At 36.9% G+C, this 27,145-nt stretch overlaps 2 protein-coding genes across 4 annotated transcripts in view; one reads left to right on the forward strand and one right to left on the reverse strand.

Annotated features, from left to right (window-relative positions):
* IARS2 (isoleucyl-tRNA synthetase 2, mitochondrial) overlaps positions 1–7,164 on the forward strand; it is a 28,379-nt gene extending 21,215 nt beyond the window's left edge. Inside the window, exons 15-23 of the mRNA XM_032183743.1 lie at positions 31–139; positions 1,173–1,275; positions 2,252–2,377; positions 2,776–2,907; positions 3,556–3,662; positions 4,605–4,750; positions 4,915–5,105; positions 6,467–6,611; positions 6,789–7,164. Of these exons, the coding sequence (XP_032039634.1) occupies positions 31–139; positions 1,173–1,275; positions 2,252–2,377; positions 2,776–2,907; positions 3,556–3,662; positions 4,605–4,750; positions 4,915–5,105; positions 6,467–6,611; positions 6,789–6,940 (1,211 nt within the window). The 3' untranslated portion in view covers positions 6,941–7,164. The remainder of the gene's footprint in view (positions 1–30; positions 140–1,172; positions 1,276–2,251; positions 2,378–2,775; positions 2,908–3,555; positions 3,663–4,604; positions 4,751–4,914; positions 5,106–6,466; positions 6,612–6,788) is intronic.
* Positions 7,165–7,382: 218 nt separating this feature from the next.
* Positions 7,383–27,145, reverse strand: part of RAB3GAP2 (RAB3 GTPase activating non-catalytic protein subunit 2) — a 47,260-nt gene continuing 27,497 nt past the window's right edge. For all 3 annotated transcript variants that reach the window (XM_032184028.1, XM_032184029.1, XM_032184027.1), the window contains exons 19-35: positions 25,485–25,612; positions 24,409–24,622; positions 22,686–22,783; positions 21,747–21,852; positions 20,493–20,653; positions 19,386–19,602; positions 18,849–19,022; positions 18,603–18,709; positions 17,537–17,603; positions 16,749–16,819; positions 14,787–14,822; positions 14,238–14,312; positions 13,777–13,995; positions 12,331–12,420; positions 12,028–12,246; positions 10,814–10,972; positions 7,383–9,330 (exon numbers count right to left, since the gene is read on the reverse strand). In XM_032184028.1, the coding sequence (XP_032039919.1) occupies positions 9,184–9,330; positions 10,814–10,972; positions 12,028–12,246; positions 12,331–12,420; positions 13,777–13,995; positions 14,238–14,312; positions 14,787–14,822; positions 16,749–16,819; positions 17,537–17,603; positions 18,603–18,709; positions 18,849–19,022; positions 19,386–19,602; positions 20,493–20,653; positions 21,747–21,852; positions 22,686–22,783; positions 24,409–24,622; positions 25,485–25,612 (2,288 nt within the window). In that variant the 3' untranslated portion in view covers positions 7,383–9,183. The remainder of the gene's footprint in view (positions 9,331–10,813; positions 10,973–12,027; positions 12,247–12,330; positions 12,421–13,776; positions 13,996–14,237; positions 14,313–14,786; positions 14,823–16,748; positions 16,820–17,536; positions 17,604–18,602; positions 18,710–18,848; positions 19,023–19,385; positions 19,603–20,492; positions 20,654–21,746; positions 21,853–22,685; positions 22,784–24,408; positions 24,623–25,484; positions 25,613–27,145) is intronic.

Consider the following 27,145-nt stretch of genomic DNA (forward strand, 5'->3'; position numbering starts at 1 on the left):
AACACTCTCACAAATCTCCTATTTTTAAAGGTACGGAACAAAGAGCAGATACATACCTTGAAGGAAAAGACCAGCTGGGAGGTTGGTTTCAGTCCTCGCTATTAACTAGTGTGGCAACAAGGAAAAAAGCACCATTTAAGTAAGTGCATGGGTTGCAAACATGTCACTAGTTCATTTATTAAATATTTTGCTTGTGATAGTGTAGACAGTAGTGCAGAAAGAAAAAAAATCAAACCATTACTATGTATCTGACTTGTGTTTTTGTTTTTTTTTTAATTTTCATTATGAAGTTTCTTGTGGGTTAGATTGCAATGGATTTATTGTTTTAAAAAATTGTGTCTTAATAGATGTTTTCTTAGTCATTCAGGTAATATCCTATTACATTATCAGATACAGGTCTTACAGGTCTGTTCTTCAGCTGTCTCTCGCTTAATAATCAAAGGGATTATTATGGGAGATACAGAATGAAAATCACTTACGATCATTGGCAGGTGTGATAGGACTAGAGGGAATGGCCTCAAGTTGCACCAGGGGAGGTTCAGGTCGGAAATGAGGAGACATTTCTGCTCAGAAGGAGCAGTCAGGCACGGGGATGGGTTGCCCAGGGAGGTGGTGGAGTCACCATCTTGAAGCAAAGGTTGGACCTGGCGCTTAGGGACATAGTCTCGTGGGTGATACTGGTGGTAGGGGGATGGTTGGACCAGATGATCTTGGAGGGCTTTTCCAACCATAGTGATCCTATGAATGTTAGGCTATAAGGCATTCAGAATTACCATTTGCATGCCTTATAGCTGCGACGTACTGCCTGTCCCCTTGAAGACAAAAACACAGAGGAGGATAGTATGAGTCAATTTGCAGGGAGGCTGTGCAATTTTTAGAAATGCATCGGCTTAAATAGTAAATAAGACTTTAGTTTTTAATACATCTGAAACATGTGCCCTGGATATCTGTTAAAAATGTATTGGTCACATGGTAAAATGAAATGAGGAAAAGGAAGATATAAGTGCTACTTAGATGGTATATTCCTGGTTGGTTGAACTCTACAGATGAAGCCTCAGGTTTACCAAAGTAGATTTCCTTGTGTTTTCACTTGCACATATCCTCATTGGAAATGTATTCTTAACATAGATTTTTTGGTGACTTTTTTTTCTTCTCTAAAATTTTTCCTTCAGGACTCTGGTAGTTCATGGATTTACTCTTGGGGAGAAAGGAGAAAAGATGTCCAAATCCATTGGCAATGTGGTTGACCCCGATGTGGTAGTCAATGGAGGTGAAGTAAGTCAAACTCTTGTGTTTCTTAGAATTACTTGTTAGAATTTTTCGCCACCAGATTTTGCAACTGTCTCCTGGCATGTATTTCTTTATACAGCTGTCTTGCAGCAGAACTCTAGAAAACTTTTCCGAAGACTTTGGCTACATTGCAATTCTGTTTGGCTGAAGTAAAAACTTTGTGTTGTTTTATGTCAACTGTGGTGCTTAAAATTGTTCCATGCTAAGGAAAAAGAAAGTATTTAGAAGATGTAGATAGTTCCTTTTTTATTTGAGAACTTTGTTGTTGAAATGATGAGGAGGTGGGATTTAAAAAAATGTAAGCATTGCTTTCAAATCAATTGGCACTTACAAGCTGGGCCTAGCAATGCAGCAGTCGGAACGGGCTGCATCCCAGCAGCCTGCCTGCTCTCAGCCTGGGCTGGTTATGGATTCAGGGATCTTGATTTCATTCAGGGGTCAAGGAATTTATTCCTGTGAATTTATTCCTTCCCCAGACCCGCTGTTGCGCCTTCTGAGGCTTCTAAGCAGATTTTAAACTCTAGACAAAAGAATCAGTCCTCACAAAGGCTTATTTATCTGATTCAATAAACCAGCAAATAGTTTCTATTCTTTCAAGGAAAGAAGCCATTTCCAGAGTTGAAAACAGTATGAAGCGAAAAATATATAATCTTCAGATATAAACATTGATGTTTCAATGTCAGGTATTCAAAGGATTCAATATATAAGATTAATTTATCTTAACTTACCTGAGTTCCAACATTGCTCATACACAGACTGCTGTGAGCACATGCTATTGTCCTGGCTTAACAAGAAACCTTGCTAAAAGAGGAGTGAAGGCCTCCAAATACATTGGCCTTCTGGGCACTGTTGCAGATAACATTCACAGCACTGGCAACATGGAATTGCAGTGTTCGCCATGCTGCATAACCCTCCCACAAACACACCAGTTTTTCTAGTGTGCCTTTCTATCTCTGCTTAGGATCACACCAAGGATCCCCCCTATGGTGCTGATGTTCTGCGCTGGTGGGTAGCAGAATCCAATGTTTTTACCGAGGTGCTGATTGGGCCGGTGGTACTTAATGCTGCAAGAGATGATATTAACAAGGTAAGAACCAAACATGCTAATCTTCTTCATTTTAAGAACAGGTTCTCTTCATATTTGGTGTCAGATGAGTAGAATTCATTGCAACAGATTACAGTGTTTAGACTAAAAATGACTTTTCCAAACTCATTTAAGTAGGTGCTACTGCTCTTTACATCTGTGAATCAAACAGTAAAGTGTGCTAATGAAAAGAGTGCTTTTTGCAGCATGCCTAGGTAACATCCAGTATTCACAATTTCCATACATCCTTTTGGCATATGTTCTTCATGGTATTTTGTAATTATTCAACCAATCCATTTGAAAAACAACCAAATTTAGTTAATTCATTATAAGGTATTACCAATTTGTGTTTCATTTAAAGTGCAAACCAGCAATATTTAGTTTGTCTTGTCTGTTCCTAGCTTCGGAATACACTACGTTTCATGCTGGGAAATATGGCTGACTTCAATCCAGAAACTGATTCCATCCCACCTTCAGAGATGTACATAGTAGATCAATACATGCTACATTTATTGCAAGACTACGGCAGCAAGGTATGGGTAAATTTTATTTAGATGAGTACGTGTATGTGCCGTGCTTTTGACTGGGTATAGACTCTAGGGAACTTGCTTTAAGTATATGAGTAAAAAGTATGCATCCTGTAAGCAAATTATGACCACTAAGGTTTCTTTAAAGTAAAGTGCACTTCTTTTAGTACATATCAATTTCTGAGAGGAAGGCTTTGTTTTTAACATTCTCAACTTGTTTTTGACATCAACCTGTTTTTTGCATGTACCCCCACCCAAGACCTCAAATTAGAAATCTTTAGAAATAGTTAGGAGCTAAACAAACAAAACCGAAAACTTAATCTTAGAACTTAATCTTTAAAACTTATCTGTTGTATTCCAGAATTTAATAATTTATGTCACTTGGAACCCTTCTACTGAATGGGAAAGTATGGACGTAATTTTTGGGGTTCCCCTGCCTCAAATTTGAATAGAATTTTTTTCTTTGTTCTAACTAATTAATTGAATTAATTGAATTAATGCTTTTCCCCTCCTACAACCTTTTAAAAAAAATAATTCTCCCAGACTTCCCTTCACTCATCACAGCTTCACCAAGTTCAAGTTTCATCTGGGATAGTCATTGTAAGCTTTGTGATAAAAATTAACACCCTGTTCTCTCTCTGCTCCCTCTCCCAGGTTACAGAAGCATACAAAGAATATGACTATAGCAAAGTTGTTCGATTATTGCAAGCATTCTGTTCCAGAAACTTGTCTAATTTTTATTTCAGCATAATCAAAGACAGGTAAGTTTATTACTGCTGTCTTAAAGCCATCATGGAAAAGGGGGGAAAAACACCAAGTTAATCATTTTGAGATGGAGGTGATAACACTTCAGGCAAATGTTGAGCGAATCCAGACCTTTTGGGAACATTTAATAGTTCTGTGTTGTCCTGTAGTACACTAAAATCCACAGGTGAAAGTTTAGCTGTCAGCTTTGTCATCTCTGTGTTTCTACATTCTGTCCACTAGGGGTACTGAATCATTTTGAAAGGTAATCAAGTATTGTACACTTTCAAAACTACCTTTTAAGGATAGATTTTTGAAATAGTATTTCTACCTAGAAATGCATACATGTATGTTATTTGTGAGTTTACAGGAAAGGTTTTTTTTTTTGCATTTATCTAGGCAAGTTGATGTCTTTTAGTGATCTAAAAAACTAATGAAAAATCCTAAGGATGTGACCTTAAGCACGGATTTAGTATGGTAGCTTTGTACGTTTTGAAAGGGCTGTATCATAGGGCAAGGAGGTCGGGGGTTATACTAATCAGGCATTACACTGATCTGTGATTTCCAGAATGCACCTAAAGGAGCAGGAAAGCCCTAATACTAAATTTTATAAATAGACTAGAACAGAGGGCTAACAGACCTACAGGCTCGCCTCCCTGTGAAAAGATTATTTTCTATACAAATGAAGTAAATTAACATGCCATGTACAAAGTCTCCCTTCCTATGACAAAATATGGATGCACATGCAAATGCTGTTGTACCTGTATCACTGTGCTTGCCTAGGAAATTAGAAATTAGGAAAAGCTTTCCTTAGGCAAGCTAGGTCAGACTTGTACGCTTTCAAGATGCATAGTACTACATTCCATTTAAAGTATGGTTCTTCAGTAACAACAGTAACATGGAAATACTAAGATATAATACTAGCTATAATACTAACAGTTTTCATCTCTGTCTTCCAGGCTCTACTGCGAAGAGGAGAAAGATCCTAAACGTCGCTCGTGTCAAACTGTACTAGCGGAGGCTTTAGACATAGTAGTTCGATCCTTTGCACCAATTCTTCCTCACTTGGCTGAGGAGGTTTTCCAACACATCCCTTACAAGAAAGGTAAAACCTGTATAGTTTCTAAGGACTTCTTCTAACGTACTATTTAACTGCATAGTTGAAAAGAATGCAAATACAGAGATAAGCCATTCTTTTTTATTCTTTTAATAAACACTTGAATAGAAAAACACTAAATTAAAAATTCCTTTGTTTGCTTTGCTCTCAAGACTCAGAGGGTGTGTTTCGCACTGGCTGGATTAAAGCAAGCTCAGGGTGGAAGAAACCTGGGATTGAGGAAGCAATAGAAGGTGCATGTGCAATGAGAGATTCTTTCCTTGGGTCCATCCCTGGCAAGAATGCTTTGGAATATGAAGTCGTCATTGTAATTGAGCCGGGATTGCTGTTTGAATTAATGGAGGTAAATTTGCAACTTAGAATTAGTTGTCTGTGCAAAAAAAGCTAATTTCTGTAAACATTCTTCTTCAGTCTGTGCCTTTGTACTCGCCATAAAAAATTGCAGAATCCCAGCATAGTTGAGGTTGGGACTGCTGGAGATTGTATAACCCAGCCCCTCCGCTTGAGCAGGGTCAGCTAGAGCAGGTTGTCCAAGGACCCTGTCCAGCTGGGTTTTTAATGCTTCCAAAGACAGAGACTCACGTCTTCTTTATGCCCTCTTGTCAGATAGTTATATACATTAAGATCTCCTTGAGGCATCTCTTATAGGCTGAGTTGCAGCTCTCTCAGCCTCTCTTCACGTGAGAGATACTCCCTCCAGTCCCTTCATCATCTTTGTGGCCTCACTCTATCAGGTCACATCTCTCTTTTACCGGGTAGGTCAGAATTGGACCCAGCACTGCAGATGTCTTGCTGGGGCTGAGCAGAGAGGAAGGCTCAGACCACTTCCCTTGACCTTCTGGCAGCACAGGCTGTTGTTGATCTGTGCTGCAAGAGCACATTGCTGGCTCACGGTCAGCTTGTCTATGGCGACGCTTTCTCTGCCAAGCTGACTGTTGCTGTGTGCTGGTTCTTCGGGTTATTCCTCCCCAGGGCCACACGTTGCATTTCATATCACTGAACTTCGGGACATTTCTGCTAGCTCCTTTCTCTATTCTGCTGAATTCCTTCTGACTGTTAGGGCAGCCATCTGGTGTGTCACTTCCTCTGAGCTTTCTATCATCTGCAGACTTGCTGAGGGCACGCTCTGCCCCAGCATCTAGTTATTACTGACTATGTTGCACTGTGCTGCACACCTCACTGACCCTGGGCTATACTGCTTGAATAATACCTGTTCTAGTGCTGCTGGCAGTGATCCTCCAAAGTAATCTGCTTTCTTGTTGTGAGGGTCAAAGTAACCTGAACACGTTTGACCAGGGAACTTTGAATGCTGCCATTCACATGTGTAAAGGGTTGGGGGGGGAGGTTAGCTTCCTGGCCAGGGCAAGTAAATTGGATTGTTGGTTCAAATCTTCCATGCTGACGAGGAGCCATCATCGTTATTCTTAGCATTTATTTTAAAGAATGGAGCATCTTAGAGCTTGCAGTGGCAGACCTCAATTTTGATGCTGGATTTAGACAATGTTCTATATGCATCTATTTATACAGATGTACATGGATGTGTAAACAAACTTGTGTTCTCTTCCCGACAAGGCTATGGCAATTCTTGCAATCATCTACATAATAATTTTTTTTTTTTTTTTTTTTTGCTTTAACCTTTGGTAGCAGGAGGATGCTGGGGAGCAAACACAGGTTGCAAGTCTGAAAATTAACTCTCTTCCCTAGGCATTGCAGGCTGAAGAATCTTCTAGTGTTTCACAGCTCAATGAAATAATGATGGCTTCCCAAACAACCCTGCTGAGTGAGCTACCGAAAGAAATACCTACAGATGCAAACATTATCAAAGGGACCTTTCTGATTAATTTGGAAGGTAAGAGAAGTATTCCAGGTACACTTCTCTCTGCTAAGCAGTATCTGGATCTTTTCTGTACTACAACCTATTTGATTGTTTACTTCATGTGTAGAACTGAATACTCTAACTACACCTGCACTTAATGACCTCACTACCTCACTAATAATCCTTTTTTTTTTTTTTTTTTTTTTATAGGTGGTGATATCCGTGAAGAATCTTCATATAAAGTTATAGCCCTACCTACTGCCAAAGCAAAGTGCCCTCGCTGCAGGAGGTACACTTCTGATTCCTCAAGCACTCCTTGCCCACGCTGCCTGAAAGTCCTTGCTGGAAAAGGAAGCACATGAGGATGAAATGCCTTTGTGTGAGCTGCTCCAACATAATAAGTATTGAAGTGCATAAAAGCGGTGGTTACCTGAAAGGTCTGCGTACTGAAGACTACAGAACCCCCTATGCTTAAGCCCCAGCTGGAGCAGAATTATCATGTGCTTTGGGCAGAACCGTATGTGTATATAACTAATTGTGTATATCAATTTTCAGCTTAATAAAAAAGATGGTTTAAAGTAACTGATTTACTTGTTCTGATTTACTAATGTGTATTGTTTTAAGTTCACCTAAATGAAAGTGAAACTCCACCATGAGACCTACTGTTTCTTTCTATACTGGCAGCAAGGAATGCTGTGGAACCACAAAGAAACAGTCCTCCATCCTGAAGCATTTCATTTAGAAGAAAACTAGCAAGAAGAAAAGGTGTTAACCGCTACCTACTATAAAGAAGGAACAAACACACTGAAACCTCAAATTTTATTTAATCAATTTACACAAATCCACAGCAAATTAGACACAAAATAGCACTATATACAGAATATTACTTACAATACATTACAGATTTGATTGGTGTTGAGTGTCAGCTCTGACCAATTCAGTTACAGTAAAATCCTTTACACAGCTGTACCAGGATACAGGAATGTAATGCAACTAAGACACGTTTTTGTTTTTCCTCAGGTTTCATGATGACTGATTCACTCACATATTTGTTTCTGCAGAAGTTTGACGTGCTGTCAGGAAAGGTGGTACAGTCGCTGCCCGATCTTGCATTTTTCCATTTTTCCCCTACAGCCATTTTAACTTTACTTTCATGACTGAACTAATCTGAAAGGCAGACTGGTACCAGTCCCTTAGTCTTACTGGAACTCTTACTATTCTTTAGTCACTCATTTCCCATACCGGTGTGGTGTCATAACACTCAGCATCAAATTGCTTCAGGAAGCCTCATCACCTACATTAAAGTGCAGCGATAAAACAGGATGCTGAACAGACAGAAGTCTATATAGAACAAGCCACCTATAGAACCATTTTTAGGGGGAATCTAACCCTAAGGTGACAGCAGCACATACTTCAGAAAGATAAGACCAACTTCTGTCTCTAACAAGGCAGAATATGTTCTTACATATAATGCAAGAGCAGGTTACAAGATGGAGACAGTAATTTCAATTGACTTCAAGACAAAAAACAGCTTACACCACTATTACACCAATCTTTCCTGGCTTTCCTTTAGGTAGAAAATAAACTACTAAATGATGCAAGATAATTTTTAATACCACTCCAACAGTGAAGATACTCACTATGCAGTTCCCTGTAGGTATTATACATAAGGTTTGCTTCTTTTTTGTTTGGTTGTTTTTATTTTTTTTTTAAGGCTAAGGTATTCAGTACTGTAGAGCTTCAGTGAAGTTGGGTCAACTATTTAAGCAATTTTTGACTACAAGTCAACATGTGCAGAGATCTATAGCATACTACATCTTCTATAAGGATAAGATGGGAACAATCTTACAGTAAGACATTCCTTGACCTACTTAGACTCAGCAGAGCTTAGTAATAAAGGAGAGAGTTGTAAATCCAGTTTTAGCTGAAGCCCAACAACCTAGAGACAATGCTGGGAAACTGAAACTGGACTAAAAGATGTGTCTATGTCTGGAGAAGTGAGTTCTCCCATCCAAGCTGATTCTTACTACATGGGATCTTCTTCCTTTGCATAAGGCCCCAGCACGTTTCATTCTATGTCTAGTGCAGTTGTTATTGTCACATACAACACAGTTACTAGGAATGAGCCCCACACCCATTCTATCTTCTGAAAAAGCAGTATTGGCTTTACATTATAAGAGACTGAAGTTTTTCCTCAGGTTTAATTCTGCAGCTTGTTTTGATAAATCATACATGGAAGATAGTAACTGTAGCAGTTACTGCTAGCATGAAATACAGAATTTCACAAGATGTGATTTTGTAAATAGACTAAAACTGCTGTCAAATATACCCAATTTAGACTACAGCAAAAAGCGTTCAAGTCAAATAAATAAAGCATTTGAGATACTGACAAGTATACCAGAAACTAAACATCTTTCTACTAGTGCAGAATTTAAAATACGATCCAATTTTATTAAATTATCTTCCAAAATTCTGGGGTGGGTAACATTGTTCTTTTTGTTGTTTAATAAAAGCCACACAAAAGTTGATTTCTGTAAATTTCAGCCTCATTCTGTAAAATCATGCATTGTAGCACTATATAGTAGAACCATTCCAACAAAGAATGTCATGACGAGATTGCTTCTACAGCCTCTATCAGGTTCAAAGCAAGGCTATACTGCCCATGATTCTCTGGTAAGTTCTCTATTACTCTGTTAATTAGTTTAGCTGTTGTAGCAATTGGCACTTCTACATTTTGAAGTTCCTGGGGGTCCTATATAAAAAAAAAAACACAGCATTAGAGTGTTTTTACAGATGATGATCTGCATATATGCCCTGCTGGTTTTGTATAAACCAGATTACTACCCGAGAACTAAGCTGATGCTTTGACCTAGAATTTTGCTACTGATCATTTTGCTCCTCAGAGCCTTCTTAACTGGCTCCTCACACTGCTGAACAATATTCTCAACCAAATTTATTCATGCAATCTGGAAAACATCACACCTATGATTTGGAAAAACAGAGGCACTGACTTCTGAATATTGCCAATAAAACAGATTGGCAATAGCCTTTTCAAAACAAGCACATATTTTACTACAACTTCAGAAAAAAAAAAGTATTTCAGTGTCCCAGGGGCAATTCTACATCCAACACTCTCAGTTCTCTCCAGTGAGTCTTCAAATTGTATTGTCATGCTGTGTAAACCGGCAAGACTCACTGCATTTATGGAACTGAGTGCCTGTCCTTTGGAGGAAGAAACAGAGAAGTTTAACTGTTGTTGTTACAAAAGTCATTTTCCTATTTCCCTACCCCATCATGCTCTCCCCTCAGAATTTAGTCAAGTTAGAGTTATTTAGGTAAGCTCCAGAAACATTTTCCACAAAAATTTTCCACAAAAAGTTGAAAAGTCTGGTATACTAGATATTTTGACTTTTTAATATCTAGTTTTCACATGGGCTATTTAACATCCTGACAACTCAATAGAAAGGAACACTCCCAAAAACAAATTAATTACAACTGAGAAGTGGAGTTTTGCTGGTTTTATTCTTGAAAACTAACCATAGAATATCCCCGGATGGGAGGGACCCACTCAGAAGGATCACTGAGTACAACTTTTGGCTGGAACCACCCAAAGAAACAGACCTGAACATTTCACAGAGAGCAGAGCTCAGCACCTGCCCCTCTGCTCCCCTCGTGAGGGAGCTGCAGGCCACCATGAGGCCTCCCCTCAGCCTGCTCTGCTCTGGGCTGAACAAACCAAGGGACCTCAGCCGCTCCTCACACGTCTTCCCCTCCTGACCCTTTACCATCTTTGTAGCCTTCCTTTGACACTCTCTAATAGTTTTATGTCCTTTTTGTATTGTGGTGCCCAACCCTGCACACAGTACTTGAGGTGAGGCTTAACCAGTGCAAAGTAGAGTGAGGAACCACCAATTACCAGAGCTACCCTGTTTTTGCTAATAGAACTTGAGTTAAAATTGAGAAACTTTCTCCAAAATTTACTTAAAGAAATCGGCTTTAAAGTCTGAATTAACTAGCACACAATGCTTCGCTACTTTGTTTTGGGTTTCTTTATTACTTATTTGCTGACTTTTCTGTTATGAAAAAACAATGCAAGGAACAGAACTGGCATCAGATAAAACGAGAACTAGTTCTTGTTTCCATTAGTAAGAAAGGTTAATTCAGATGTAATCTGTGTCTGAATAAACAGAACCTTCTGTTAGCCAACCTGTTTTCCTAAATCGAGCTTAACTTACCATAGCTTTAAGCCAAGTACATAGTGTTGGAGGAAGTCTAGCGAGAAGTTCCACGCTCTCTTTTGACTGTACGTGAAGTAGAGAAAAGGCCAGTCTCTGTCCAGCCAGTATGAGCAGCTGTGATGCAAGCACTTCTTTGTCAGTCACCTGAAGAAAAGCCTGAAAATAGAGAAATACACAGAATTAGATACTATTTGAGCACGACACAGATCACCTATCTGTAGGCTTGAAAAGGTTAATCTAAAGAAGTCTTTAGGACATTAGGAAAAATGGCTTTGAGACCATTTCTTGTGTTACCTGTCACTGTAAAGAAAGCATGTTATTAAAAAGCTTCTCAGCAGTGGAAGAGAGAACAAAGGCAGAGAGTTACTCTGTACTTTACACAGTGATTAGCATGATTTGGAGGTCTGTTTTGCAGTTCAGCAGCTTCCTCTTAATTCTGTTTGCTTTTCCCCTGAAAAAAGCAATGGATTTTCTGCCCAAGGACTGGTAAACTTCCTAAAATTCTAATCAGAGAATGCAGATGAGTGTTTTTTTTTTCTGTCTAAACTATATATTGGTCTCATTCTCTTTATAGGCAGTTTTACGTGTCTTGTATGAAGATGACAGAAAAGATGCCTACTTAGGCAAATTTTTCAATCCATATGTCAAATTGAAGTAGAACATCCCCAAAGGAAAAAAAATATATATAATTTCTCATTAATTTCACCACTTATTCCTATATGAGTATGATCTGCAAAGGTTTCAGATCTACTTTGCTTTTTTACTAAGAGCTCATACTAGGAATTTGCACATTTGTGCAAAAATCTCCATTAATTACATGCATGAGAATAGCTCATCAACTCTTGATGGACTTCCACCAGAGGTTCCACCTCAAGATTTTGTCAGTTGCAGAGATTACAAGTGAAGGACAAAGTCCTGAAATATCAAATTCAGTATTTTGAATACAAGGAGTTGTACTAGTTCAGACCAACAGTTTAACTCCCTGTCATGTTTCCAGATTACTGTTGAGAGGAAGGCAAAGTAAGGAAGATTACTGGTCTTGAGAAAGTACTTCTCCGGCTCGACTTTTTCAGTCTGGGGATTTTTTGAGCCTGGCAATTTTTTGAGCCTGGCAAGACCTGCCTAACCCTTCACAGTAAGTGAAAATGTAATTAGCAGAGTATCTGACATAATGCCGTATTGATGTAAAATTAATAAAAAGGTGTTATTACCTCTTCACCAAGATGATCCATCCCATAACTATACAGTTCACAGACATAATGTCTTCTGACCACATCCTCACAGATTTGAAGATACTGAGCTAGATCCACAGCCAAAGTTGGCCAATTCCTTGCCTTTTCGAAGGGAAACAATTCATCTTCTGAGACTTCTTTAGTCTTTTGTGATGAACATAGTTTTTGAACCGCTGCACTCACAACTTTGATCAAAAACTTGAAAGCAAGAGTTAAAAATTACTTCAGTAGTATTTGAAATTTTAGAAGTTTAGCAACTTTCAGTACAAAACATATACCTACCTGTTGCCGTATGGATAACACACTTTGATCCATATCCCCACTAGGTAGCAGCTGAATTGAAGTAAGGTCTTTGAAAAATGCATTCTTGCCCTAAAATTGAGAACCAAAGACAACTGTCACAGATAAAAGTAAAGGAAAGTAGTTCACTTAGATCCAATACAAGGAAGCTGAATTTTTTTTTTTTTTTTTTTTACATTTAAATTGCACTGCATCTTCCATTTCTCTTTGGGAATGAAAATTAGTATTTTAAGTTAAAACTACAGAACAAAACAATCCTTTACTCATGCAATTCTTATTCAAGGATTTCCTTTCAAGCTTACATAATTTAGTGGGCAGGTGTTTGTATCTGATACACTACCAGCTGGAGATGAAGTCGATATATATTTATTATTCCCCAGCTTATTGTTCTAGATTAACATGCTAAGCATATGGAGGAAGAAATACCAACTAGTTAATACAAATTTTTTTTTCAGTTATTATCAATTGACTTCACTTAAAATTAAAGTCTCCTTGACTACAGATTAATCAAATTTCAGGTAAACCGCTGAATGATGGCATATGGTAGCTCTCGTTTCAGCCCACCACCACCTCCAGTGATGATACACTAAATGACAAACATCTCTGGCAGTCCTGCTCTGTACTGACACATGGAGTCAGAAAATAAAAAAAATGGCTGTTTTGAAAGAAAAATCTTTGTAGCGTTGTTCTTATATACTGGGGCCATTCTCCAAATTAAAAGAACAGCCAGGAGAAATACCCAATGGGATGCAGGAAATTATGTAGAAGTGGATTACAGATACTGGAATGGGGCAAGTGACAAGCACACAAGTCTAGACAGTGACTTGTGTTATCAGAAATACGGTAATAAAAGTTTTTTGAAACTTTTAAGTACTTCTTTTCAGACATCACTCAATGTTCCCTAAAGATCTGTTGGAAGTTCTCTCACGAAGCTCACAGGGAAATGCGAACCTTGAGTGTGTGAACATTTTTTTCTTAGTGGTTGATATGCATCTAAATGACAAGCTGTATTCTCTCTTCAGCAAGCTCAGAATTCTGCAATAATAATCAGCAAAAGTGGATACAACAGCAACACCAACATAACATTTTTGAAGTATTTGTGTTTTCTGATTTGGCTCTTCTCAAAGCAACTAGAAAAACCTGTCATAGTGTTTTTACCATGCAGTGTTTTCAGTCAAACTAATTGTTAAGGAGCTAATTTTCATGCATCTGAGGCCACTACAAACCTTATATTCATCATAAGAAGTACCAAGCTTGTATGTCATCTTGAATTCTGGTAACAACTTCATTAACAGCACAGTGGGCTAAACGTCTGTCGTAACAGCATGCATGACCAGTTTAAGAAGTGAAAGCTAGCATATGTTATAGATACCACGAGGAAGGATAGTAATAAGTAGGTGTATGCATATCAGCTTTTAGAAGACGTACCTTGCTATCAAACAGTGAGAGAGGCTTTACACTCTTCAGAGAAAACCTCATAATAGCGTACAGGATTGTACATAACACAAACTGGTGTTCAACAAGCGGATAGTGAATGCGTTTCTGTTCAAGCGCTAGTTCTACTATCGATACTGGTCCTTCTACTGACATCCAAGCATCTTCAGTATCCAGGACAGGAGCCTGCATTTCGTCACTACTAACATCAGCCTACCGGAGGAATACATAAGTAGTCAGTCACAAAATATCACCTATATTAGTCTTCTATGCAAAAAACACAGCTTTAATCACAAGTTCTCTGCTATGAAATTAAGAAGAGAATTTTATATTCTCTAGAAAACAATATCAACATTTGTCTGAACAATACAGAGATTAGTATACACATATTATTTAAAAATTAAATTTAAATTAACGCGTTCCTTACTTTCCACAGATTAAAAACAAAAACTTACCTCTAGCAATGTTTGCAGAAGATCTGAACAGCAGCCAAGAAAAGCCGTCATTGCTGTGTCACCCATGCCTACATCCTGTTAACAGTAGGTTTTGAATTGTTTCACATGGAATTGAAACAGACTTTAATAGTTCTATATGTTTGAGAAGACAGTTGTTGACATTAACACGCTAAGCTCAGTTTATTAGCCTATTATACTTAAAGCTAAATAAACATTCACCTAAGCACAAAGATTTAGAAACAGCAGAATAAGAGAAAGCTTTCCATTATCTTGAAAAGATTAAATTATCTCAATTTAGCCATTTGCAATACTGTGTTTGTAAAGATGACTGAGTAGCTCACGTACTCACACCTAATACATGCCATTTTCTGAGCAAATCAGTTGCCTTCCAAGAGTTTTAACTAATAATTATGCATGAAAAATAGTATTTTGTCATGTTGTATCTCAAGTTTCAAACTTAAAGTTTCAAAAACAAATCACAAGCTAGTATTCAAATTAAGGTGTGCCTTTTTTTTTTTTCTCCAGTTAGACAGAAGTAGTATTACTTGCCCTTCTGCATAATCTGTCCTTCGGAGCTTTTCCCACCTGTTTTTAAAAATACACGTATTTTAGCACAATTAAATTATTTTTATTATAATGTATCTGTTATTAGCATTTTCCTACTATAAAAAGATAAAACAGTTCATTACAGCTACAAAATGCAACACACTGGATTGAAAAAGTAGCTAAAATATTCCCAGTGAATTCTGTGATACAGAACTAGAGGTAAAAAGAGCTAACACACTGTGATATTATAAAGAAACAATGGGGAACAAGGGAAGAGGAAAGGAAGAGCAAATTCTGCAGAATATTCATTGAGATAGAAAAGGTTTAATGAGAATCTTCTCTAAACTTTTCATGCTTTGCCTATATGAATTCTTCAGAAGAGACACCTCTGTCATTGCTGTTTAGGAAAGTTATTACAATGTCACTTGGGTCTAATTTCTACACACTGAATCACATTCTGCACACAATGAATCACATAAACCAGTGAAAGGTCTCTTCCACGGCAGAAAGAAATAGCAATAATCATTATATTGTGGCAGAGCCTAAACAACACCTGAAGTGAGATAGCAGGGTCCTGAATCACAGGAACATTTAAACTCTACTTCCGCTACACTGATTCAACATCTGAAATGAAGACAACTTTTGGGGACTGATCAAGCACCACCTGTTTGGAAATTATTTCTCTGCGAGTTGGGGAAAGGTCAGACATGCTTTTACTTACATAACACAAACCCTGAGGAGTAGTTCACAGCTTTCAAATGTATATAAATAGAACCTAGCAGTATTTATTGCATGATGCTTGTTTGAGGTAATAGTCATTGTGTGCAAAAACAGTTAAAAACCCTTATTTCTTCTCCTGTGGATGTTAATGTAGGCAGAAATAATCTTGATGGATGTATATAAATGCTGGAAAAGAGCTTTTGCAGAAGGAATATCTGCTACACCTGTACACAACTTTGTTGAAAGGAATGAGGAAGACGATACATTCCAATTCTTACACAGCTAAGCAAAACGCAAAAGCAGAAAACGAGAGGAGAAAAGGAGGAGAAAAAAGATAAGTAAATTATTGTCAGTTTTGGTTTGTTTGGTTGTGTTTTTTTTTTGTTTGTTTGTTTTGTTTTTGTTTGTTTGGTTGGTTGGCTAGCTTTTTGTTTTGTCTTTAAATTACTGTCAACACCTCTCTTTTTTATATCTGGACTTTTATGCTAAAAATCATTTAGCTGCTGGTGTACATCTGGCCAACCAATAGGTAGATTCCCCTTCCACAACTTAAATAGAACTATCATTTACTGACAGTTCCTAAACTGCCTTTCAGTCCTTAAGAGAACTGTCTTCCAGTAAACAATCTGCTGCATATTATGAGCATGAAGCTTAGCAGTGACAAATGACTGATAAAACTAACAGCAAACAAGCCACATACAAGAAAGTGATTTACAGCAAGAGTTAAAAATGCTCACCACCACCCAAAAAAAGCTCTGCATTTTGCAGAATAAAAGCTCACACACCCAAAACATAGACACTCAACATTTGGAAATCTTGCTGCATGTAGAAACCTGAAAGTTTCACATCAATAACTTAACCAGGAAATAGGCACGGAGGAACACTATTATTTTCTGAACTAAAATTTGATGTGCACACAAACAGTTTCAAACTGTTTCACACTTTTTTATTTAGCAATTACGAGCTAATGCTGCATATAAAGCCTCAGTATATCAGCCAGTGTCTGCTACTGCTTAAAGCTACAAGTTGATCAGTCCAAATGACAGATTTAGTACTTTGAAGTGTGCATTCCTTCCTCAGCTCCCAAAACTAGTTTACATAATAAATCAAACATGGGATTTTTGATATTTAAGTCAAAGATGTTCCAAACACTTTGTTTAAATCCGTAGCTTAAAAATATTAGATTCACTTTCAGTTAAAATTAAGAATTCAGCCTCAAATCTACAGTCAGAGTGTGGCTTTTACCTTGTCCATTAGATACGTAGCAGAAGAAAGCCTTTTTACTATGAATGTATTCCACATCATCAGAGCAATACCTAAAACAAACACAAACTTGTGAACTCTCTGCGACTAGAAGAGAGATTTTAGGTAATGTAAGTATGGAGCAAAAAGCCATAGGCCAAAGTTCCTTTAATAGTAGGAATTAAGATGATGAATGAAACAAGAAGGAATTGTCATCCTCATTGCTTAATACCTGAACTTCACATTCCTCAAGGAGAGACTATCTCAGAGATCAAATCCAGCCAGAAGTGCAATGAATCGTTCATTGAAATTGTTGTATTTATGCAGACTGGGTTAAACATTGCAGGTATGCAGAAACTGAGACTAGGCATGGAGGTACAAGACTAGTGTTTTAGGCACAGAACACGCCTTATTTGTGTATATAATCTCTAAAAAAGGGAACTAATCACATTCACTTAAACAGAGTATTAAGAAATGTATGAACTCTGATTGCAAGGACCATGTGTCACTATTTTAAATGAAAATAAGGAAATATGTTTCAAAGCAATTTTTAGTTTTTAGTTGAATGTTAGCTTTATCAAATCAACGTATTTCCATATTTCTGATGGAAACGGTTAAAGTCTCAGCAAGAAAAATGTCAGCAGGAAGTTTACTGGGGGTGATAGGGGTGCTGACAAAAAGGCCATTAATACTATGAACTACATCTGTTTACACTTGTCTATAGAAAATCGTTTAATCTGTATAGTCTTTACAATTGCAGAGGTCATTTTTAATGATTGCATCATACTTACCATGCTGAACGTGAGCATTAATGATGCATCTAAGATGGTCTATAGACCTAATGAGAAAACATGCTTCCTTATGTAAAACAAAAAAAAGTAAAAGAACAAGTTACTACATTATTTAAAACTTGTCTTAAATGTAAACTATTTTTTCTTAAGGGGCCCAAATAGATTATTTTAAAGCTACTCATGTTTGACTTATAGAACTTGTAAGTTATTCTGATCTTGCAGTCTTCTCTGCTGAAAAACATGCATGCACATGGCAAAGTACGTTCCAGCAATCACAAACACATTATGATTTCTTCACTATTTTCAGGGTTTTGTTACAATATATGTACCACTAACATTCATTGCTGAAAGATACCTCCAGTGACTAACAGTCCATTTTTCAAATACAAGAATCTATTTGTGCTAGAAAAATACATTTTTTTCACTCCATGTCATTATGATGGAGTAAGTTTAAAACCTCAAATTAATCTTTTCTGTAGCAAGGTGTTATGCTGCACAGATCACAGCAGCACTGACATTAGTTTTCATATCATCTTAAAAACTCATCATAGAACTTCATTTTCTAATATTAGAAAAGCTGTAGGAGAGCAATGGAAAACAAGGAAAAGAAAAAGGCAAAATTCCTGACAATTCCCAGCAGTAGCTAGAAGGAAGAAGAAAAAATCCAAGAAGAATGTTCAAGAAACTTCTCTTTAAATGGAGTGGATCTAGTCTGACAAATTGAGTATTCTCTTTTAGCACATATGGAGCAGAGGAAGGGTTCATCACTATTTTGTAGGAATTAATAAACTTTTGAATTCTCACAAAACAGACACAGAACACTTCACGTTGCTTACTTGAAGCAGTTTTGAGAATCTGTTAGCTCAGAAGTATACTGTCCTGTCACTGTGAGGTACCATTCAACTTAGGACTCGATTCAATTTGTACTTGACACTTACCACAGAAAAAGTGTAATGAGTACACTTTCAAACTCAGTGCTTTCTTAATGAAAGTTTTTATGAACTAAAACTTGAGAAACTAGATAGCTGTTCTTAACCATTACTACCTGCAAATGAAATTATTTTACCTCTGGGTCCTTATTCCACTGCACTACATATTCCCAACAGCAATGTGCATGGAGTACATCCAGTTCAAGACTACATGGAAACTGCTGATATGCTAGTTGCAGCAGCTCTAGGGAAAAAAAAAAAAAAAAAAAAGAAAAGTTACAAGACAGACCTCTTCCCACTATAATTTCTGTTATTCACAACAGCAGCATCTAAAACAGCTCTGAAAGCATTTAAGATTTCAAAGAGTCATGTTATTTTCTTACCTAGGATTGTTTCCAAGCCTTCATCTGCTTCTGGTTCCTCAAGAAAGATATTTGTATGCAATTCTGCAGCTTCTTCAGTACTCTCTGTATTGTTTCTGTGTTGTGCCAAATTCAGTACAAGAGGATTGAAGCCTTGCTTAAAAACCCACTTTGCTACGGTGTCAGCAATACCTCCTGGGAGGGTAAAAACAATTTTAAAAAAGTTTGGGATAGATACACAGAAAGTATTTCATAAGATTTGTAGCTCAGAATTGAAATACAAGAAAAGAGAGATGACTTAACCATTAATTATATTAGGATGGTTTTGCCAATCAAAAAATTCGTAATCAACTTAGAGGTTTACAATCAATATAGTCCTTTCAGTAATACCCTTTTACCATTTTGAAAAAGCATTCTACATCAATTGCTTTGTTTTTTTAAACTAATAAATACTACCAGCAGAACAATTTCCAGTGCAGTGTATTTCACAAAGTAGGTACGGATATCTCAGAAGTCTATTAGAAGGACAACCAACATCTTTCCAAGAAAAAAACGTACCTTTTCCACCTTCCAGCAATTTCTTTACAGAAATCCTACCCAAAGGCTCTGTCTGTAGAGATGAAACTTTTTTTGGCCTCTTGCTCACTTGGCTGTGCAGTAGTGTCTGAAGTATCAGACAATCCTCTAACTGTTTCAGCAGAAGTTGCCAATATTCGGCATCAAGAGAAAGTGCTTCCCAGGATTCCGTGTCTGAACCTACAATTATTTGGGAAAACTAACAGAACATAAAAACTGTTTTAGATCTGTTCACTTAAAGTAACATGGTTTTGTTTACAAAAATGCACAGTATTAAAATTGAAAGCTATATCTCAAGAGCGACTCTATTTTAAAAACAGTTTAGCTTGAGATGCGGATATGAACTGTTACAGGAAGATAAATTAATACCCCATACTGCTCATAGTGCTCAAGCCACACAGATTCTTAACAAAAAGTATATGGAAACAAAAGGACTTGAAAGGCCATCTTATAATTATTAAGTTCATGTTTGAAGGGATTCTAACCTACTTTTTGACCAAAGAAATTTAATTCTAAGTCCTTGAATACAATTTTTCATTCCTTACATATGATTACTCAACCCACATTTCAATCTCCTACCATATAAAAAAATATTTATTACACCTCATGCATCTGGAAGAATTGGATGATACCTTATCTGTGCCTTACTTTGATATTCTCATATTAATCAGCAAGTAGTCTGATAGGAACCCCAGGAATTTTTCCAGGAGGTTGTAGACCTGATTTTTAGCTTTATCATACAATCATCATAGAAAGGCTCGGGTTGGAAGGGACCTTAAAGATCATCTAATTCCAACCCCCCTACCATGGGCAGGGATGCCACCCACTAGATCAGGTTGGCCAAAGCCCCATCCAGCATAGCTGGATATTTAAATATGTGTAGCAAATAATTCTGACATATCTTTCGTTTACCTCAGCATAATATTCTTCACATTCGAATACAAGTTTTCAGGCTTGCAGGATAGCATGCTTATGCCCATGTCAGAACAACAAGTGAATGTTGAGGATGTTACTCTATTACAAAGACAGCAATTTGCATGGAGCTGACACAATAAACAGCACTGAGATGAGAAGTACACAGTGACTGACCTTCTTCTCTGTCACACTGTCAATTATCTGTGCAGTAACAGAGTTTCCAACGTGAGCAGATAATAAGGCAGCTGCATTATTTTCAGACTGAATACAAGCTGTTCGCATTTGCTGCCACCAGGGGGAAACGGACTGCGTGTCCCAGGACTCATCGATAGCAACTGCAGAGACAGAGACAGTAGGAAACTTAACTTGGGTCATGAGATGTTAGAACCAACCCTAAAAGCAGCACTTATTAATGCAGCATGTATTAGGAGCGATTTCCAATTACTCTACATTATCTTGTTCTAGATGTGTAGCATACAATTCCTAGATTATATGTCAAATGTAAAATAAAGAGCAGAACATGAATTACTCATTCTCCAAATTTCACTCATAGGCAACAAACAGGCAACAAATCTAAACCACTAGGCAGTAAATCCTGCTGAACACTTAACTAGATTTAAGGAATACAACAAAAATGACACTTCACAATTCAGCCAGCTTCCTTTGTGATTCAAAACACTATACTCATTAAATGCACCCACTCTAGCTGGCTCTCTTCAGGGTATCTCATGTTCAGCAGAATTAATTTGTTCAGACAACAGCAACAGCTTACTCATGCTTCCAGTTTCAAGCTGATAATGGTGTCCTCCAGTGAACTACATATAAGGGAACCTGGCAGAGACATATCTATAGCAGTTTTATGTGAGGTAGAAGAATCCATGTTTGTTCATTCCATTATCTGGGGTAACTTGTGTAAAGTTGACTTTATAAAGCACCCCTCGAATTATGGAGTTGTATAGTAAACAAATGTTTCTAGAATAATGGTGTTGGTGTCTCAACATGAGTTAAAGCAACTCGAAAGACTTCTGAGCACCAGGCAAGCAAAAGAGTCAGAACTATACACAGAAAAACAACAACAAAAAAAGAGGAAAGCGATATGAACAGCCACCTTCTGGTGCCGAATAGTAGTTGTGTCTACTTGTTGGTGAGTGAGAAAGCAAGGCATGAAGCAGGCCTTTAATTGCAACAATCCTCAGATTTTGACTGCATTTTTAAGTTAGTTGCTTGTTACAGAATAAATCAAAATGCAATATTTAGTCCTGTTACAGTTTTTTGAGTGAGGGAACTAAATGATAACATGAATTCATCACAAAAAAAATAATAATAATTAACAACCACCAAAAAATTCTAATAACTAACATCTGCAAAAAAAAAATAATCTAGTAACTAACATCCACTGTGTTTAAATGTTCCAAGTGCACATTTCACCTTTCATTTTGCTCAGGAGGGACAGCATAGTATACAGGCAACTGGTAGAGGCTTGTTTCTCTAGAATGTCTTTTTCCCTGGAAAGCCATAAATTGAGAAGGAGTGACTGGAAAAGAAGAGAATACAAAATTAAAGCAACAGAAGAAACTGTGATATTAAATACCCGATGCAATCACTTTCTTGAACAAACTGCGTGTCATGGAGCTGAACTGTGATATCAATGAGTCCTTATACTAATATAGAAAGTTAAAAATATATTGCATAAGGAACTCTGACAGACTGAAAGGAAACTATACAACCAGTGTTTTCTAAAATATCTGAAAGATACTCTTCTGAATGCACAGACAGCTCATATAAGTTTGTTAGCAATCTTAACTTGGTAAAAAATAGTAGTAGTTAATATTACAGTTGAAAATCTTAACACAGCTAAGTAATACATAATTACTTATTAATTAAAAGTAAGTTATTTCATTCATCAGGTAGTTGATGAAAGAAAGATGATTGTCTCAACACTACTCATGATTCTGACGAGTTTACTTCGACTTTTTTAAAAAAACTTATTTGCTTACTGCAACAAGGAATTATAACAAATGTCTCTGTACCTGAAATTAACTACTCACATTATTTTTGTTTCTCTTTGTAAAATAAATTTTCAGCAAAACTTTACATGACAACACTTGTAGTCTACTCAGTGCATACTATAGACGTTCCCACTAGCATGGCCACATTTTCTACTTGAGGAATTGTTTTGAAATCTCAGTGGTAAGTGTAAATATGAGCAACTAAAAAAAGACAAATGTTGGGGGCATATGAACATGAAAAACAGCCTGAGAACATCATTAATCAAAAGGCCAACATTCGTATTTTTCATTTCAGTGTTTTGTTTCTAAAACCAGAACATTTTAACATACATAATAAATACCTTACTAAATATCTTACCAACAATATTTGAGGGCTAAAACCTGCTGATTCCAATGCATGACACATTTCCTCTGCGGAACTCTCTCCACACAAACACTTCCAAAAGAAAAAGTTGCCTGAAGTAAAAAGATTAGTGAACACGATGAATGAAATCCAATGCCACAGCCTCTCCCTTACATTTATACAAAATCTATTGATCAGGTCCTACTGAGTGCAATAAAAAGGACTAACTTATGTTGAGGATACTCTGACACTTTACCCTTGGTGGAGAAGGTGGTTCGTTACAAAGGACATCAGTGTTTCTACCATTACAAGAGGCAGAGGAAAACAGATTTATCAGAAAAGTTATTGTACTGTTATTAGTTCCATTCAAGGAATAGCTAGATGTGTTGGACAAGTTTATCCACTAAGTAACTGTGGAATCATACTGTATCTAGTATAGCAAACAAGATGTACTTCAAGCAATTAAAAAAGAAATCCAAAACAAACCAAATACATAATCCAAACTTTATCAGAGCTACAAATCTCTGAGCATCCCTTTGAGGCAGGGGAAAATTGGAAAAACATCTTCAAGAAACCATCCAAATTCCTCAGCACAATATTCATATTTAGAACAACAAGAAAGGCTTCTATAGATGAATCAGGGATAAAAGGAAGAATAGGGTAACTGTGAGCCTTCTCCAGAAGGAAATAGGAGACCTGGTCACCAGGGATATAATGAAGGCTGAGGTACAAAATGACATTTTTTGCCTTAGTCTTCACCAGCAAGAGCTCCAGTCACATAGATCAAGTCACAGAAGTCAAAGACAGGAACTGAAAGAACAATGAACTGCCAATGCGGGAGAAGATCAGGTTCGAGACCAGCTAAGGAACCTAAAGGTGAACTAATCCACTGAACCTGATAAGATGCATCAGCAGTTCCTGAGGGAACTGGCGGATGTAGTTCCTAAGCCACTAACCATATTTGAGAAGTTGTGACAGCCTGGTGAAATTCCCACTGTCTGGAAGAGGAATGAAACACCACACAACAATGCCAGTGTACAGAATTCCATGTCTGTACCAAGAATTCCCCAGAAAAGAAGTCATGTGGAAAGACAGTGCCTTTGAAACAGATTTAACCCAACTTACTTCCACTAGATACTTCTCAAGAGCCTCTCAAGGTCAGTTTGGAACAGATTTGCAAACAAAAGCTGAGTTCAGACAGCAACTCTAACGCACACCCCAACAGACATCTCAGCAAGGTTCCTGGCCTCTCCCACCATCAAAATTTCGTATCAGTGTCAAAAGCCTCCCCAGCTCCAGAAATTAGAGGTCTCTATTCCCTCATGTAATGGTTCTGGTCATCTCCTCTCATCTCTGAGGTCCTATACATGAGGTAACTCCTATCATTAACTAAACTCTCAAGGTGCTGTAACCATGAAGAAAATGAGAATACATTTGCTCTTTGAAGTACTTAGTTACCACTGTCCAACTTAGTGGTGTTAATAAATGAAGAGTGATAACATCGCTTTAGGGTAAACATATCCACATATGTAGTTAACTTGTATTAATATCCACCTAGGTAGAAAGACTTGTCCCATGGCTAAAAAGGTCAGAGTCTAGAACTATTACAGTCACAAATTTCTTTGAGGTAGACCAACTTATTAGAGGACTCCAAGTTCAGACTAAAATATTTATTGTTTACATCTCAGAATATAAACAATCTTTAAGGTAACCTGACAAATAGTTCAGTAGCTCTTACCTAAAGCCACGTATTTGCTGTCTTCCATATTTTTCACATTAATCACATCCTTTTCATAGTCTAAATACTCCAAGAACATTTTCACAGACAATACATCATCATTCTCATCAGCAAACTGAACAGAAGTTTGGGTGTTTTCTTTCTTGTAGTTCTCGAGCAATGTTTGGAGCCTCTGAAAATCTTTTTCTTCTAGCCGAAGCAGTTTAGCCAAGTCCTTAAAAGCAGAAGTCCCCAAAAATCTCATATCCCAAGAGTATTAATTATTATTTTTTTTGTTTGTTTTAGAGAAAAACACAGCAAAGACTTAAACAGAAGTCAGAAGAGTCAAAATATTTCATTTTGAGCATTAGAAATATCTTTTTAAAAAGGATAAAATGATCAATAATCAGTTACAACTATAAATAATAATAATATAATATATAAAATATATCATGATCACATATAATATTCATAATATATAATGTATATAATTCTATTATGATCATAATGGATTAAGGAGACCTTGTTTAACTTAATTTTTAAGGACTTCAGTAGGCATGTTTCCCACACTTAGATCTTGCTCATGGTGTAGCTATTGCCCATATGGGCATTTGCTTGATAATACCACTCTGTGTATCTTCTATTAGTTTATAAGCACTTGTCACCTATTATTTAAAAAGCAAGCCAAATTACGATGCTGACCACAGAATTCTGCTTAAGAGCCCATCTTCTAATGTTTGTGCAAATATCAGAATTTGTGATTTCCACTGCCAAATGGAAATCTCTCTCAAATTAAGTTGTTAATATGCTACTCTGGATAAAGGACTGAAATCAGGGGATCCTGATTCTATTTTCACTTCTGTCTTGACTTTCTGTGACTACCAAATAATTTTAGGTATATTATTTACGATGCATTCATAAGGTAGATAAAAAAAAAAGATCAATAGAAGGTATTACAAAACAAGTATTTCATTAAAAGTTTTAGCCTACAAAAATGGATTTAGTTTACCTACTTATTTTTATCCAAGGCCCTGAAAACATTTTATACTTAAACCATTGTCAATTCTACAAGATAACTGAATTTTGAATTTACTCACATTTTCTGAGGGTTTAGTGTCTTCCTGTATGCTTTGGGAATTTAGTTTGCTCACTAGTTCATAAAGATGTAACAGCTTTAGCTTGTTTGCACAGAACTGCAGTAGTCCTTCATCCACACACTCGAGCTCTGAGGAGGAAAAAGACCCTGCATTTTAACTTGTATATATAGCCTGAAGTAGTGGAACGTATTTTGCAGCCACATTAAACTTCTCCTTTTGGAAATCACACCAGAGGACCTATATGTCAATCTAATTTCTGATGCACTGCTGTTTGCAAAGATTACTTCTAATTCCTGGCATTATAAAACAAGAACTATTTTTATGGGACTTATTAAAGAGAAAGATATTGGGCTCATTTTAAAAATGAATATGGTTGATAACGTGGAACTGAACAAAACAAATATTTGTCTTTTCCTGAGTTAAGGCCAAACCACAAATTGCCCCAAATTAAAAGACACTGAGTCTCAGATTCTTTTATCAAGAAGTAATTACCAGACTATAACCTTTTATTTGTTCTGCCAGTATTTTAACATAGTATACCCATTATATCAGAAAAGAGCCTGTCATCTATTTCTATGAATTCAGTTTCATCTCTGCACAACACTGTCATTTTTATTTCTACAATCTTAGTCTTGGAAATCTAATGCATGTAATTGTTTCTGAACTTTTAATAAAGCAATCTGAATATATGCAGCTAACACCAATGCAATGTTGAATAAAAACTTATTCCAACTTATGTGCTGGAAAAGAAAACATTTCACAGAGATTCTAAAAAGACATTTCTATATGGAAGGTATCTCTAAATCCATTAACTTCATCTACAACAGCTTCTAAATATGATCTTCTCCCTATGAAGTTTAAACACTATTGTCCCATTGCTATTAAAAAATCCTACAAAGCAGAAAAATGCAGTGTTTGCCACACACAGTCACTTGACCTCTTCTTCACAACCACAACATTCATGGAGCCTGGCATCTGTTTCACATTATCTTTTGCCTACTAAGCACAAGTGGAAGATATGCCACTACTCTTGTGAAATGAGAAGACTGGAACATTAGAAAAGTTTGTTCTTTATTGTGACTGTGAGGAAATAATGTTGTGTATGACAATACGGGATTAATGGGAGTAATACACAAAAATACACACAAAGACCTCACTAAGTATACAACTGTCAATTCCTCTTCAGTGGAAAAGGACACTTAAGAAAGAGAGTTCTTACAGAACTGCATATGTGAAAACTCCCTCTCTCCTTTACACACCACTTCAAGAAACTGGTCAAAACCACGAAAAATGTCCTCAGCAAGATTTCCCCTCAAAGCTTTTAAAATATGAAAATGTGTTGCCACATTCTCAACTGAGGCTGTCTCAAGGGAAACAGCCATTCTAATTGGCAAACAGTTTATTTAGGACTATGACACAACAGTGGTAGGGATTTCTTGACTCTTATTGTTAAGAGTCTTCACCTCCTAACAAGCTGAAATGAATCCAGGGAAAACAAACAAACAAACAAAAAATGCACAGATTTCTTCTGCTGAGAAGTGGCAACATACACAAAGTGGCAGGCACATGCTTCTCCTCTTTATTCCTCAATATCCAGCTGGATCTCCTAAATGAGGTCACCTCAAACACAAAGAAGGTTCTCCTGATTTGGAAAGATCCAA

Source organism: Aythya fuligula, chromosome 3 (assembly GCF_009819795.1).
Source record: "Aythya fuligula isolate bAytFul2 chromosome 3, bAytFul2.pri, whole genome shotgun sequence".
NCBI classification, from domain to species: Eukaryota; Metazoa; Chordata; class Aves; order Anseriformes; family Anatidae; genus Aythya; species Aythya fuligula.